The sequence below is a fragment of the Dermacentor silvarum genome, chromosome 1 (genome assembly GCF_013339745.2).
Source record: "Dermacentor silvarum isolate Dsil-2018 chromosome 1, BIME_Dsil_1.4, whole genome shotgun sequence".
NCBI lineage: Eukaryota > Metazoa > Arthropoda > Arachnida > Ixodida > Ixodidae > Dermacentor > Dermacentor silvarum.
Genome location: NC_051154.1, coordinates 252173781 through 252189857, shown reverse-complemented (window position 1 = coordinate 252189857; position 16077 = coordinate 252173781). Strand labels below are relative to the sequence as shown.

Below are 16077 nucleotides of genomic sequence, written 5' to 3'. Positions count from 1 at the left end.
TCAAGCACTGTGCAATATGCATGGTTTGGTTAGTCAGTGCTAAAACCAACACAAATATAAGCACCTTGAAGTGCCCAACCACAAGCTCATGTAGGCTAACCAATTCTACACTTTGTAGCCTATCAGCTGTTGCAGGAGCCTCAGGTTTTGAGCAGGACAACATGTAACTTGCCGATTGATGCTTGTGCCTTCCTGGGGATACAATCGCCCAGTGGTTCATGAACTGGAATGCAAAGGCAAAGGTTGGTTCAAGTACTGAAATACATGGCTGCAGCTCTCCCACAGTTCATGTGGAGCGTACAGTGCCCATAACTCACTGCACTCACTCTAACCAGTCTCATTTTTACCTCTGATAGTTTGCATTATTGCAACCGCTTCAGCTCGTTTGAGAATGCTTGCAGTAATGAAGTCGTGTGGCGACTAATTGAGTGTTTGTAAGATGACGCTGCACGATTCAATCGCATGCCGCCAAAAAGGGAAGCACATTTAAGGGGTAGAGTCATCTTGCGGGAATTCTGGTTCGCACTGACTGACACATTGCTTGCACGACGTAGTAGTTGCAGAAAGAAGTGTCTTTCTTTCATTGCCAGTGCCTCATACTCGTGATGTAGTTAATAGAGTAAATTTTAAAAAAATTGCATATGGGGGCAAATAATCAGTAATTGCTTCAAAGCAGACTTTCAAGGCAGTAGCTGTAAAGATATCCTAAATTAGGTGCTGAAAGTTTTAACATCTGGTGAGAAAAGAAACGGACTCCAGCGACATATTTATTCCTATAACTCGGTTACTGGGAACAGGAATTGCCGGCCACATTGTCCAGTCAGAGTGAGATGTGTGCATGTGCACTGCCGGGGTGTTGGAACTCAGTGTACTTAATAGCTGAGCATGTGTTGTGGTGCCAAATGTGTTGTCTTGTGCTTCACTGTCCAAGTAATATTTCAAGCAATACTTTGCTGCAGCTGAGCAGGACTCCTCATCATATTCCACACCTATACTTTGATATGCAATATGAATTTCACAAGATAATTTTTTCTGACATTAATGTACAAAGATGATTTAATGATGCAAATATTCCGCATTCGCTTTCACAAAGTGGCTGCAAAGTAGTAGTTATAATGCTCGGCTTGAAACTGTGTGATTGTTAGTTTAGTTCAACCCCGTACTTGATATTTCTTATGTTACATTGCACCGTGCCTGTGCCAAAGTATGATTAAGAAATGGACACAGTCGGCCTGGTTCCTAACTTGTAGCTGCTGTTTGGAGTACAAGTTGATGTCAGTGAAATTTACTGATCCTGAGGCAAAATAAACTCACATTCCTTGTTTTAACCTTTAAACTACTACTCCTAATAATAATAATGGATATAATAAATTTTAAAATATGAAAAAGTAAATCTGAAATGTTTCTGGCCAACAGCATGTAATAAACATATATGCGTGTAATGAATATTGTATACGACAAACATATTTTTGGATGAAGTTTTTCCACAGTTCTGCCAAGAAAAAAAAAATGTATATTCATGGAGCACGACAGGATATCTTGTTTGCACTAGCAATTTGGCTTTTATACCTGCGATACTATTGCAGTTTTCTGAGTCAAGAATTTCTGTCTTTGGGACACTTCAGCTCTTTCATCTTTTTATTATATGTTAGGTGTTATTTTCTGTATGCGTCAGATGGAACATCACAGGGCCCCTTTCTCCGTCGTTCTCCATACCTTTCTATTTTATTGATGTTGAATCACTACTGTTATCTTGTTCACAGAGAGGAAAAGTTAGGACGTCATGAGCGGGATAAATTTTTTTTATTCTTTAGAGTGCCTTGCACTTCAGCCTTGAATCTGAGTGTCAGCTATAGAATTACTAGGTAGTGGCTTGTGCTCTTCAGGCCGATAGATGGTATGCATGTTTGAAGTCCCTAATAAATAGTGCATATATTGAGGAAGGTCGTATCTCAAGGTCGTAACTTCGAATCCTCCTCCAGTCTACTACATTTTAAGGCATAGAGTGGCGCCTAACAAAAAAAAAATTGCCAAGAGCTAGTAGGGCTATACTAGTCCAGGTGAAACTAAATTAGGAAGGCCCACGAAGCTTCAACAGTCACTCCCTCACCAGAACAGGAACTGGCCTCAGTGGTGCAGTATTCGGCCACTACCTCCCTCACGACTCCTGCAATTAGCCCACGGCCTTCAGTCCCCAGTGGCTGCGGAGCACTTGACGAAGGTGACGGTCAGACTTGCAACGCGGCAGAGGGTGCCGAGAATCTCTGGGTTCTAGACAGGCTGCCACTGGAAACTGAACCTGGCATCGTTCAACACATGCACCCTTTCGGGTGAGGCTAGCTTAGCAGGGCTATTTGAGGAATTATCAGGCATTGCCTGGGATATTATTGGCCTTAGTGAGGTTAGAAGTACTGGCGAGGCTTATACCCAGTGAACCATTAATGTACCATAGATGTCCATAGAACATCATGTTTGAGACATTGCACACATCCTATAGATATCTATATTTCTCCAAAAAACATTACAAATACGTACCATGGATAATCTAAGTCCCATCCAGATCACGTTGCTGTAACGTTGTAAGGATCTCGCAGCTGGACATAAGTAACCTCTAATAGACATTCTTTTTGGGGATGCAGGAGGTCCATAGAACATCTAGTGGATCTTTCCTGTTGACGCTATAATGAGCTGCATACCTGGTAGTGCTAATGAGATGTACCATCGAGGACAAATGAAATGCAACAGCAGGGCGTGTGGCCGAAGCATAACAGAAAGCACAGTGTGCGGCGTCGACTAGCCATCATTGTACACATGCACAAGCATGTTGTTTCAACGAGGAGTGCGGGGCTGCTTGGTCTATTATTTGCAATTACGTTACCTGTATTTTGTTTGAAGCTTGTATTCTTGCCTCGCCATTGCAGTGCCATTCCTATCTGTGATTACCTTTAAGGTGGCTAGCACTGTTGATGCGCATTCAATGCAATACATTTTTCGTGCTATTCAAATTAGGATTAGACACTGGCAGCTTTGATGGTGTTAACAAAAGCAAAGCAAGCGCACGTTAGCAAGCTGGGTGCGTGCCAGCTATATCATGCTACAGATGTAGCGATGGTGCTAGCCAACATAGCAGTGTACTGCCAGGTGGGTATGGCACTGCCGCGGAGAGATGAGAAAACAACTTTCGGACAAAATACGGGTGAAGTTTATCGCAATAAGGCAAGCAGTGCTGCACTCTCCCTCGAGAACTACATCCCCACGCACGTGCACAATGACTGGCCGACAACATGCACCGTATACCTTTAGTTTATGCTCCGGCCACACACTCCGCTGTTTGCATTTAATTTGTCCTCGATGGTGCATCTGTTGAGGCACACTAATGGCACAGTTACCACCATTGTCGGCATGTAGCTGGTGACCTCATTTGAAATGTTTTGTTAACGTGTAAACGTGTGAATGTGAAAATATAAATTGCAACACTTATTAAGCTGAAATCCTTAGATGACTCATGGGTCGAAAAATCTTATGTCCGGCGTTACAGCACGAAAATTCAATGGCACCGAAATTGGGGATTGAACCCTCGACATTTGGTGGGAGTCGGACCCACGACCTTTGGTGTTAATTAGGTCGAAGCGAATTAAGGCACAGTTCATTAATATAGAGACAACTGAAGCACTCCAACCCACGACCTTTATTGGGAGTCAAAACCACTTGGAGATAGATATGGGCAAACCGGCCATATCCCCAAGTTATCTCCAAGTCGGATTCCAATTGACATGGTGAAGGTAGAGAGTTGAACCCACTACCTTCAGTGTTAATTAGGGCGAAGTTACTTAAGGCAAGTTCTAGCGCTCATCAGAATGCAAAAACTGTGCTAACAAAATCGTAAATCTGCATTTTGATCATTAGAAATCGTGCAATGGCTAAATGAAAAATAGTGAGTTCAGTAAGCACACCAGTGAAACTCACAATGTCATACCAATGTTACTTTTTATTTATACAACTCATAAAGCTTTATTACAAAAATGATCAGCCCCCCGCCAGGCACATGTATGAAAATATTCATTACAAGTTCTAGCTGTATACAAATAGGTTAAACGTGGATCTAAAAAAAAGACATTCTTGAAAATTAAACTTCACTAAAACAAAAGTAACGAGAAAAGGGGGTTAACACTCAGAGAATGACTAGTAGGCACAGTGCCATAATTATACTTAAAAATAATAAAACTGATTAATAGGAGGTAATGTCACATACTAATTAATGACCAAAAGTGCATGGCCTGCTTGCCAGCACCTGCTTCTGGGGCCACCGGATTCAAGGAAAAGCCAGTACTTCCTAGCTATATTTAAAAATATATGGTAAAAGAAATTCCACGCAAGCAGAATCCTGAGATGGAATGTTCATCCTGATAGGCAACTTGCTCAGCCAGCTTCTCACACCACGAAAGTGCCAATAACATAATGCTGCCAGAGACTTAGAGATAGGCATTGCAAATGAGAAACATCCCTGACACTTGAAGAGGAGCGCCAGAAACCAAGCGATACAAACGTGTGAAAATGAACGATCAAAACGTGGCCCTCAGAACATTTCTATAAGCGCTCCGCAAGGCGAAGAAACGTACCACAAATAGCAGTCAGAAGCACAGCTTTAAATTTCAGTACACAACTGTACAGTTGTGCCTAATATATACGTACTTGCGTTGAGGCGCGTGTTGCTGAATTGATATCAGTGGCGATGCGAAGCCAAAGCTATTGCGAGTTCAAGCTTATTTTTTCTTTATGAACTGTCATAATATATCCTAAAGTTAAAGGTTACGTATTTTCAACAGTGTACTAATAGATATAACTGAAAAATAAAGCATTTTTGTATGAGAAAAAAAATTACGTAACTGAGACCGAAAGCATACAGAAATAAATGCTGTCATAACTGAAATTCTGGGCTTTATTATTACAGTTGGATCTTTTCAGTATGAACGGATGGATATTTCACAATTCAGGTACACATTTTCCCTCTCGTAGGATCTCGAACATGCACTTTGATGATAATGTCGAAAAACAAAGTAAATGCACACGCTGCAGGGCTGTAACAGGCAACAGCGCGACGTTTGGCTCTCCTAGCTTCCCATTGTTACGTATTAGAGACAATTTACTTGTATTTCTGCGGCACAGTGTTTGCATCTACTCACAACTCATTATGTACGATCAATGTGCGAAACCTTTGAATGTGCAAAAGATGTCCAAATCACAAAGACATTCGATGTCTTTTGGATGACCCTTGACTGCCACGTACTAGTCGAACATACTATAGATGTAAACCAGAGGTCGTTAAATGTCTTGGATATTTGGTCTTTTGTGGTATGTCCAATGGATATTTGTGGTTTGCTGGGTATGGTGCACTAACGGCCAGCACACTGCTACAGAAGTCTTCCAGATAAGAGAATTCGGGGCAGGATTTCTAGTCCATAAGGGCATAGCGGGCAACACTGATGAATTCTACAGCATTAATGAGAGGGTAGCAGTCGTCATAATCTGAATAGGAGGTATAGAATGAAGGTAGTACAAGCCTACGCCCCAACCTCCAGTCACGATGATGAAGAAATAGAACAGTTCTATGAAGATGATGAATTAGCGATGAGAAATGTTCAAACTCGGTATACTGTAGTCGTGGGTGACTTCAATGCAAAAGTGGGGGAAAAGCAGGCTGGTGAGTGAGCAATTGGCAACTATGGCATCGATTCTAGGAACATTAGAGATGTTGGTAGAATTTATCGGAAAAAAATAGGCTCCGAATAATGAATACCTTCTTCAGAAAGTGCAGCAACAGGAAGTGGATCTGGAAAAGCCCTAATGGAGAAACAAGGAATGAAATAGATTTCATATTCTCTGCCGATCGCAGCGTAGTGCAGGTTGTGTAAGTGTTAGGTATGGTAAAGTGCAGTGACCATAGGTTAGTGAGGTCTAGGATTTCTCGCAATTTGAAGACAGAAAAAGTAAAATTAGGCGAGACGAAACAGGGCAACCTAGACGTAGTGAGGGTATAAGTAGGCCAATTCAGGCTGGTGCTCGCAAACAAGTATGCAGCTTTAGAACAGAAAGATTAAGATAACATAGAGGTAATGAATGAAACTGTAACTAGGGTGATCTCAGAAGCACAGTGATGCTACTGCAGACTTCTGATTTGGAGCAATTTTTGGAGCATCAGAAATTTCATTTTGGAGCACTTTGGAGCAGGCAATTTGGCATTTGGCAGCAGCTAATTTTTCACATCCTGAAGTATTTGGAAAAAGCGAGTTGCAGTTTACATTCAAAGTCCTGAATAATTTGTACGCTCTTATGAGAAGCTTGGTAAACATTTCCATCCGTTGCAGATCTCATGGAGAAAAAAATGCTTTTCTGTGCATGGCGAGACACACACACACAAATTGATATCGTTTCATATATTGCTAGTTTTCCCAGATGTCATTCGGTGTATCCAGAAACAGAAATGATGGACACATTGGCGGCATGCAGTTATTATAATGACATGTCATGCTGCGCTTAAAACAAGCTAGTACTAGCTGCGTTTCCAGAGTAGATAACGTCCGTCGATGAATCGCCAATTGACCTTGAAGCCACGAGCCTCAGCAGAAACCACACTTTGCCGTCGAGCCGCCTTGCAAGGCAGATGCCGTGTCGGCGCCGTGCGTGGTGTTGTGGCGTAATTGGGACCAACACACCAGTGCTGTTTCATCTCCTGTTTGTAACTAAGGTTGCAACTAAGGCTCGCCCTATCATCACGTTGCATGTTTTAATTCCCCGGTGGTGCATTTGTTGGCGATAGACGCCGTCAAACCCAAGACTGTTTGGCGCAGTTAGGCGCAATTTTCGTCGATTGTATCAGGATGGCGCAGTAAATCCCATTTGGCACACTTTGGCGCAGTTGGCGCAGGAGTGGAGTCACTGCAGAAGCACCAATTGAAGTGGGAGGTAAGGCACCAAGGCAACCAGTAGGTAAGCTCTCCCAAGTAACAAAGGACCTAATAAAGAAATGACAAAGCATGAAAGTCTCCAACTCAAGAGATCAGAGAGAATTCGCTGAACTGTTGAGACTGATCAAAAAGAAGAAAGTAAGGGATATTCGAAATTATAATGTGGAAAAGATTAAGGAAGCAGCAAAATATGAAAGCAGCATTAAATCAGTGAAAAGAAAACTTGGCATAGGACAAGGCAAAGATGTATGCACTGAAAGATAAGCAGGGTAATATCATTAGCAATTTCGATGACATAGTAAAAGCAGCGGAAGAATTCTATATTGACCTGTACAGTATCCAGAGCAGCCAAGCTACTTTCATTCGAAGTAGTGATGAACAGGATACAGAGGCTCCTTCTATAACTAGTGATGAAGTTACAAGGGCGTCGCAAGACATGACCAGGGAAAAGCTGCTGGAGAAGATGGAATAACAGTCGATTTATATAAAGATGAAGGAGATATCATGCTTGAAAAGCTTGCGGCCCTTTATACGCAATGACTCATGACTTCAAGTCTACCAGAGAGCTTGAAGAACGCCAACATTATACTAATCCATAAGAAGGGAGACGTTAAAGAATTGGAAGAATTATAGACCCATTAGCTTGCTTTCAGTATTGTACAAAATATACATGATAAACTCGGTAGCATTTGGGAAGCTATCAACTTCATGAATGAGCATTTTGCATTTTTCAAGGCAGATGTTGAAGCTTTTTTTAGGTAATAGCTGCTGCAAAGTTAAAAGTGCATAGTAACATATAGAGAATGAGGAATTGCAGAAAGATTTCAAAGAGAAGCTAGGAAGCAGGTTATGTAGCTAAAGCAATACAGCAGAACCATTGTAACACTGGTTTGCAAACCTTCCACTGACTCACAGGGAGGACTTGAGGGTAACCATTGTAAACATTGCCATGTCCACAGGTAATAAAGTTACAGCTAGTGACATAACCATCACAGATCATGGACCATAAAGGGATAAATGCAAACACAATTTTTCATGTAAATACCTAACTGATATGCGAGCAGACGTGAATGGCATGAATCGTGATATTTTGGTCCGGTTACGGACAGGTTGCACTTGGTCGCCATGAGTCGATCCTTGGTCGCCAGTCATAGTCAATCACGTGACCTCTTTCGATTGCCAGTGTCAATGTGACCATTCACACAATAAGCCACATCGCACTCCCATGCCTGCTTGAATTATTTCAAAATTAAATTAAGAGGTTTAACATCCTGGAATTGCATAGTGAGTTATGAAAAATGCAGTAGTGTAGGACTCCAGATTCAGTGAAGCATTCAGGTTTCAAGCACTCAACAAACTATTGAGAATCACAATGCAGACACCACTTTGGCAAGCATGACTTTCACCTATGGCATCTCCATCACATCAAACTGCATTGCACTATATTAGATGGCAGCTGTGTTGGCTACAGAAAGTGGAGAAAAACAGTGCTTGTGTCCTGCTAGGGACCAGTAGCCATAACTGGTTTATAATAATGGATGAGTCAACAGCTATACCCTTCCACGCCTCAGAACAGAGCACCTGAACATCTTTCACTTGGCAGTGTTGAGAGTCCTAAGACATGGCACCAATGCAAAGATCAAGCTGCCTGGTAGAGCCGACTCCAAAAAGGTTATAATATGCATGAGATTGTTGATGTGTCCATCATAAATGCTAACATTCTCAATGTGTATTCTCAATTTGTCGCATATATGCCTCTTACTGTACTGTCATCCCAATCAACAAGCACTATGTAATTGGTACACACCTTTGCACTTACGCAGTGACAGGGAGAGCTAAGTACTCAAGTGAAGCCTTGTGAGGTGATGTTTGGCTGGATTGTGCAAAGCAAATTAACTAATTAGTCTGATGCCCTAGCAGGTACACATAAGTACACAACAGAAGTACCTGTCAAATGCCTCAGGTTCACACAAATAACAGGAATCCAGGAGCAGTGATTTTCAGCTAATTTGAACAGAAAAAATGACCTTGAAATTTCTGCACCAAGTACCAAAAACACTGCCTTTCAATGATGAGCACCTGAATAACGTGTCATGTAGGCCATCTCGCAAAACATCAAAAAAGGATTTTTCTGAGTGCAAAGCAGACATAGAGACAACCAACATACCTCTTTCTAGGAAACACCTATTGAAGCAATGGATCCTAAGAAAGCCTGTGCGACTATCTAAATAATCAAGAAACAGCAATGAATAAAAATGCAACAAAAAGGTCACATCAAACTAGCTCAAAGCATCAAAAATTGACCAACACTGCCAGGCCTGCCATGCCGGAAAGTCTCTTGCAACATTTAAATGGAGCTTTCATAAATGCCATTCTGACTCTGCCATTCTCCTGACTACTACTATTGTTTCCAGGAAAATTGGCCATCCTGGCAACTCAAGAGTTCAGGACAACACCATTATAGCACAGTTTCAAGCTAGTATGCTGTCTTTCACTTATAGTGTCTGTCATCTGAGAGAGAACAATTTCCATAGCACATGCTAGCAGCCAGTGCCAGCCACAGTATTTGGTGAGGTCTTTAAACAGCCTTATAAGTGTGGAAAAATGTTGGAGGTGCAAGCAGTTCTTTTGAGCAAGTATTTAACTGGCCTTTCAACTTTGCATGGTATGCGTGTTATGTCCTTGTCATAGTTCAATTTGTACTGGGTGAACAGTGTACTTCCAATAGAGAAGTCAGATATACAGTGGCATGAAGAGGCAAGTGGCACATCTGCACAATGGTTTTAAACATTCATGCTGAGTACGAAGTCATAACTTCGGTATTGCCAAAAAGCAGCCCGGCCAACAAGATCAACAATGGACATAAATGCGGGTGAAGCATACCAAAAGTGTAAAGGGGCCACTATCGCGGGATACGTGTGATAGTTGTGGCGCTCGCCGTCACGTCTCCTGTCGCAGTACAAACACAGAGACGCCGAATAAATGTGCTGGCAGGCCTTCAGAGCTATTTAAGACGTGGCTGTGGTGATTTGAGGGCTTGTTCGGCCCAGCTAGCACGCCCCGTATACAAGATCGATCGTAACGCGAACTATAGGCACGCGTTCCTTAATACGTATGCGCCTCAGAATAACTACGAATCTGTACCACGTAGTCGATCAGGGTTTTTGTACTGCTTCCACAACGGCTTATATGCGGCTATGAAATATTGCATGACGACGTTCATGTGTTTCAATCCATCGAAGCTCTTTCGTAAACATCGGCGCGTCGTAATGCTTTGTCAGTGTTGCTCTACAGCTGTCACAATGATGTACGGCTATTAGACAGTTTTAGTATTGCGGAAATGGCACCGCGCTAAACGCAGAAAAAAAAAAAAAAATTAACAGCGGGGTCAGACTGCGCATGCTCAGAAGGCTATTTCAGTCTTGCGCGTAGCGTGCGTCCGCTATTTTTCGAATATAGTGGAGACGCTAAACGCACGCTAAGATTTTAGCGTTGCAAACACGGCGGCACCTTCGGCCTGAGCGCTTGACATGCAGGCTCTTTTCAAGGCTTGGCGTGGATCTGACACGGCTAGTTTGGTTGTCGAGCTGCTCAGTTTTCTGCTTTGACTACTCGTAGCAAGATAGCGCGGCGAAGTTTTGCGCTTAGCGGCGCATGGTTGTCTTACGCTATACCAAAAATCTATCGAACAGCGTTCTGCAAATTAACATTTAACGTGCGTAACACGCTAACGCAAACATTTTCCGCAATACTAAAACTCTCTATTAAAGTGCACAGCGACGTTCAGTTTTCTTTCACATACAAAGTACAAATAGTTGAATTCATAAACTATTTCCGTTCCCGCGAATTTCCTGAAGTGTGCGGTAGCTCAGCGACACTAACGATCAATCAATGCATCGGCACGATATAATGCTTCGTCATAAAGTAATCCGAGAAGCCACCTCAATTCCAAACGTATCCGCCTGCGACCATCAGAATTTAATATGCTACCGTCGCAACAAAAAGCAACCAACACACCTCGGACACGGCTTCTTCGCCGCGCCAGCAGCCACGCATTCTGTCGATTGTGTGCTGACAGTTCGGCTAGGGACGAGCAGTTTTCTGCTTTGACTACTCGTACCTAGATAGCGCGGCGAAGTTTTGCGCTTAGTCGTTGTCTTACGCTATACCAAAAATCTATCGAACAGCGTTCCGCAAACATTTAACGTGCGTAACACGCTAACGCATGAACGTCGTCATGCAATATTTCATAGCCGCATATAAGCCGTTGTGGAAGCAGTACAGAAACCCCGATCGACGTTTAGCCAGCTGCAGAAGAAGACGATCGCGCGAGCAGTGGTACGAGCGTGTTCGCTCGATTACGAGGGGCGCCCCACGCTCAGCGCAGGAACGCGCTCCCAATTGCACTCTAAAAATCCAGACCAACTAGAGGCTAACAGCTTCGTTGCAAAAATGGCTTTATTCGCAGTAACTCTTAAGAAAAAAAAAAAAGACAAAAGAAAAAGAAAAAACGTAAACGATCTAAATGATGACAGAAGAACACCGATGCTGGGTTGGGACGACAGCACTCTGCCGTCTATTCAGGCGGTGGCATATTTTTCGCCTGTTGAATTACACGTCGCCTATACTCTTGGGCATCTCGCTTGTATACCTCCGATGCCTCGAGCTGCGCCGGGTCGTCGACATTCGGCTCGTCGAGTAAAGCCTGTATCCCAAGCAAAATGTCTTTCATCGTGGTCGCCGCTCGCCATCCCTTATCCTCGTCCAACAAAGACAAACACACTTGGCCCGAAGAAAAGACGTTGGGGTGGAACACGGGGGGCTCAAATTTGCAGATTGGTGGCGTGGAGGGGTAGTCATCCTTGAATATCATCCGTAACTTGTACAGGCCTCCTTCCCAGGGTGTACCTTGTTTCCCAGGGATGGCACAGTCCCACTCAAACAGGTTCAATGTGCCGTCCGCGTTCTTAGATGGTCGAGCAACAAATCCAAACGGATGATCTTTCCTCCAGGCTTTGCGCTCTGCCGAAAGACGACGTACTGCTATTCCAGACATCTCATCAAAAATGAGATCTTAGCGTCAAAGAGTCAACTCTATCGGTCTGCTGGAAAGTAATTGAACGCGGTTCGAGCCGTCTGGCAGACGACGCTCCTGCGACGTGACGCCACCTCGCGGCGACAAAAAAGAAAGACGAGAAAAGCACGTATTATTTCTGTATTTTAAGTATTTTCGCCTGCGAATCAATGAAAAACACTATGTGACTTACATTAAGGGTTTATAAAAGCGTGTCTACGTTTTCGTGAACGCAGACGACCTTCTCGCCGAGTTTCCAAGCGTCCTGCTCAGTCGCTACTTGTTTAGACAGGGAAGTAGCCTGCATCGCTCTTGACTTCGATGGTGTCTTCGCAAGGCTGTCTACTTTGAAGTCTTCGCGAGAAATGAAACTAGAGTGTACTAGAATACGGTCGAGTGGGACGAGCGGCTGAGGCGGCGCATGTTTTGCAGTGAGGCTATGGTAGTGAGGCGCCCGACGTGGAAAAATTAAGGTCCCTCGACTTTTAAGTGGATTGGGCCGCATCAAGGTCGCACCGTTGGAAACTGCTGGCGATGTTGCTCGGCAGGGTTTGGTTCTACCTCGCGTGCTGGTATTTGCGTTCGGACCGCTCAAATGGTATTCATAATTGTATATGACATGTATTGATGCCTTAATAATAAATTCCTTTCTTTCTCTTATTTATTATTTAATGCCGCTCGGCGATTTCGCGTGCATTGCGGCCGCAGTGTCGGCTTACATTCTACTATGTTATTGTACGGTTCCCTTTGGAGAACAAAAATTCTTCTCGTTCTTCAAGCAGCATGTATCTCTCGTGTGTATTGTTGCGCATATTGTTTCCCATCGGTAGGTCTTGCGAAACGCAGACGAAGACATATGTGTAACCTTCCTGCTTGCCGCTTCAAACAAGTAAATCATATCTGCCCCATCCGGCACCTTGTACTCAGATTTACGGGAAGCATTGTTATAGATTAAAAAAGACGAGTTCACTATAAACCGCATTCACGCGATCTTGCGCGCGACAGCGACAAGCGACGCGATGGAGATGGCTGTCGCGTTCGCTGGTCGCCTACAAGTCGTACCGCATGTAAGCGACGAGACGAGCGACGTCTCCCCGGTGTTGCCGGTATGAGGGCAGGAAATACTCGCCAAAACTGGCGTGACGCTTGCTTTCTTAATTTGAGTTGATGTGTTTTTAGTGTAAAGAGCAGCATAAATATTTCTAAAGGTCTTGCACTACGTTATTATCCTTGCACGTATCAAAATCTAGTCGTTTTTCTCGTTCCGTGCGACAATTGGTAGTACTTGACTGATCCAGTTCCGGCTTCGCGCTATTGGCTAGTCGCTCATAGCACTTCCGGGCGACGAGCGACGAATTCTAGATTTCTAGAACCGAGCGATTGAGCGAAAAGATCAAGCGATCTGTTCGCGCGACGGCCCGTTTCGTTGCTCGAAGCCGTCGCTCGTCACCGTCGCGCACAAAAATCGCGTGAATGCGGTTTGGGCTTAAACTGCAGTGCAACATTCCATCCAAATTTCCGCCTTACTCGCGTAACGGAATGCGGAGTAATTGGTACGTGGTCATTTATTGCGGTCGGATCTCGAGCACCGAAGAGTTTTAGTTAGTCATTCTATATGCTAATCTTTGGCCATTAGCCGTACGTGGAAAAATTTCTCCCAGTCATTACTTAAAAAAAAAAGAACGAAAGAAAGCTAGCGCGGTAGCCTAATTAGTGGCTATATAGTGGATACGGCGTTGCGCTCCTGAACTGAAGCTCGCCGGTTCAATCCAGGTCGCGGAATTCGATGGGAACGAAATGGAAAAACACTCGTCTACTTCTATGTAGGTGCACGTTAAGATCCCCAGGTGGTGAAAACTAAACCGGGTGTCTCATAATCATATTGGGGTTTTGCCACGTGAAACCGAAAAATTTGTTTAAATAAAAAAAAAAACATAAAAAAGCAGGTAGCTGCGTTCTTCGGCTTTTTTTCTAGGCGTGTAACCAAAATAAATTATTCTCGAGTCTCACTTCCGAGAAAAACATGTTACGCGCATAGGCGTATCTACCGGGGGGGCAGAGGGGGCACTTGCCCCCCCACTGTCAAAAGTGGGGGGGGGGGGGCAAAGCATGCCATTTGCCCCCCCCCCCCCCCCACTTTCGAAAGCGGGCACTTTCGGCTACACACTGGAAAGTCCAACAAAACTACAGCTGAAGCTATATTTTATTTCTTAATAGAGTCACCACGTTAATAATGCTTTTCTTTACTACTGATCCCCGGTTTGGGCAGCGAGTATTGTGCCTCCTCATGACGCGCTGTAGCGGGCGACGTGCGAGATTCGCCATATACGCTTGCATTGCGCAGAAGTCCTGGCGCTGTACAGTTCCCGCAGTTACATATTACCGCCTAAGCATACTTGAAAAAACAAAACAATCGGCTTGATATATTTAACCTTCGGGCGAAGGGAGAGGTCCGGATAAAGTATTTTAATCAGCCACGCCCAACGATGGGTGTGCCTTACTGCATGAACTGGTTGGATTATCAAATGCTGGAACTATTGAATCTCCGTCCAGAGATAGTCTACGTAGTGTTGCAGTATAAATATATATATCTTATCATCATCAAAAATCTAATCAAATCACTTACAGGTGTAATTACCGAATTTATTTGTGTAATCACGACTTATCGTATATTTATTTATTTATTTATTTATTTATTTATTTATTTATTTATTTATTTTATTCATGATACCTCAAAGGTCCCAGAACGGGACATTACATGAGGGGTGGGCGCGTAGAAAAATGGCGGGACAGGTTAGGTGGCGTGACTTGAAGGGTGGTTTTCAATATCAGTTTTGAAACGGGAAATGTCGGGAATGAGGGCGATGTCAGAAGGAAGGGTGTTCCATTCTCGGGCTGTGTGCAGAAAAAAAGAACGCTGATACGTGGTGGAATGGGCGCGTGGTGGATACACAGCATTGGGATGCGTATGGCGGGAGAAACGATGCGCTGAAGAACCTAAAAAATTAAAAAAAGACGAGCACTTTTGCGGCGGGAGGTGAACGAGAGAAGACACAACCGGGATTTTAAGGCTGAGACACTTGTATTATAGGAGTAGTCAGAGAGAATGAACCTGGCAGCACGGTTCTGAACCGATTCAAGGGAATGAATTATATTAACCGGGTGGTTATCATAGATAGCACTGGCATATTCTAGTTTAGGACGGATTAGGGTTTTATATGCAAGTTCATTTATTCATGATACCTCAAAGGTCCCAGAACGGGACATTACATGAGGGTCTGCGAGGTGGTATGTTCGTGAAAGCGACCTTGGTCGAACGTGCAGAGCCATTTCAATGCCAATAGAACACTTAACTGAATTTTTTCTAAAGGCCTTTGTCACTACTGCTTTTATCGATTTAATTTGCAGGCCGTTTCTGAATAAGAGCTACCCTACTACTTGTTTCCCGGCAGGAGCAAGAATAGCAGATATTTTGTTTTGAAGAAATGAAGACCACGTTATTGTGACGTGTTCCGGAAATTTGAACCGCAGTGGTTGCTTACGTACTCGAAAAACCGCTACTGAATACTCGCTTTCCCCCAGTTTTTATGCTTTATACGCGGCATTTAGTTGTTGATCCCGGTGTCCTCAGTAAACTATGCGGGACACGGTGTTAATATGTATTCGAAGTACGAAACAATATCCCGAGTGACGAGCGATAAATGTTTTTTCTGTGTAGGATTCATTGCAAGCCTTTGTAGAAATTTACATATTGACGTGTTCTAGGGTGCCATAACGCCGCTTTCCCCGACTCCTAAAACAATTGCATGAGATATGGACTTTAAATTTCATGAAAATAGGGATAATTTAAAGCGCAGTGCGTTGCGAAAATCTCACTTTCCTGGTTTAAATGCAAATGTTGCAGATAATTACTAAACCCTTGTTTTTCCATTTGTTCCCGTGCATCATACGGGATGTGTATAGGTTGCTTCTTCGGTGTCCTCGGTGAGCTAAACAAGGCATCTTGTTTATATCTGGGGATAATGAAATTTTCTGACG

General features: G+C 43.5%; 1 protein-coding gene across 1 annotated transcript; it reads right to left on the bottom strand.

Annotated features, from left to right (window-relative positions):
* Positions 1–11541: 11541 nt before the first annotated feature.
* Positions 11542–12021, bottom strand: LOC119452319 (SUMO-conjugating enzyme UBC9-B). The gene has a single exon (XM_037714544.1). The coding sequence runs from the start codon at positions 12019–12021 to the stop codon at positions 11542–11544; it is 480 nt and encodes a 159-aa protein (XP_037570472.1).
* Positions 12022–16077: the final 4056 nt, after the last annotated feature.

Bases quoted from the DNA above. Each gene is read 5' to 3' on its own strand.
- LOC119452319 (XM_037714544.1), bottom strand. From the start codon at position 12,021: ATGTCTGGAATAGCAGTACGTCGTCTTTCGGCAGAGCGCAAAGCCTGG.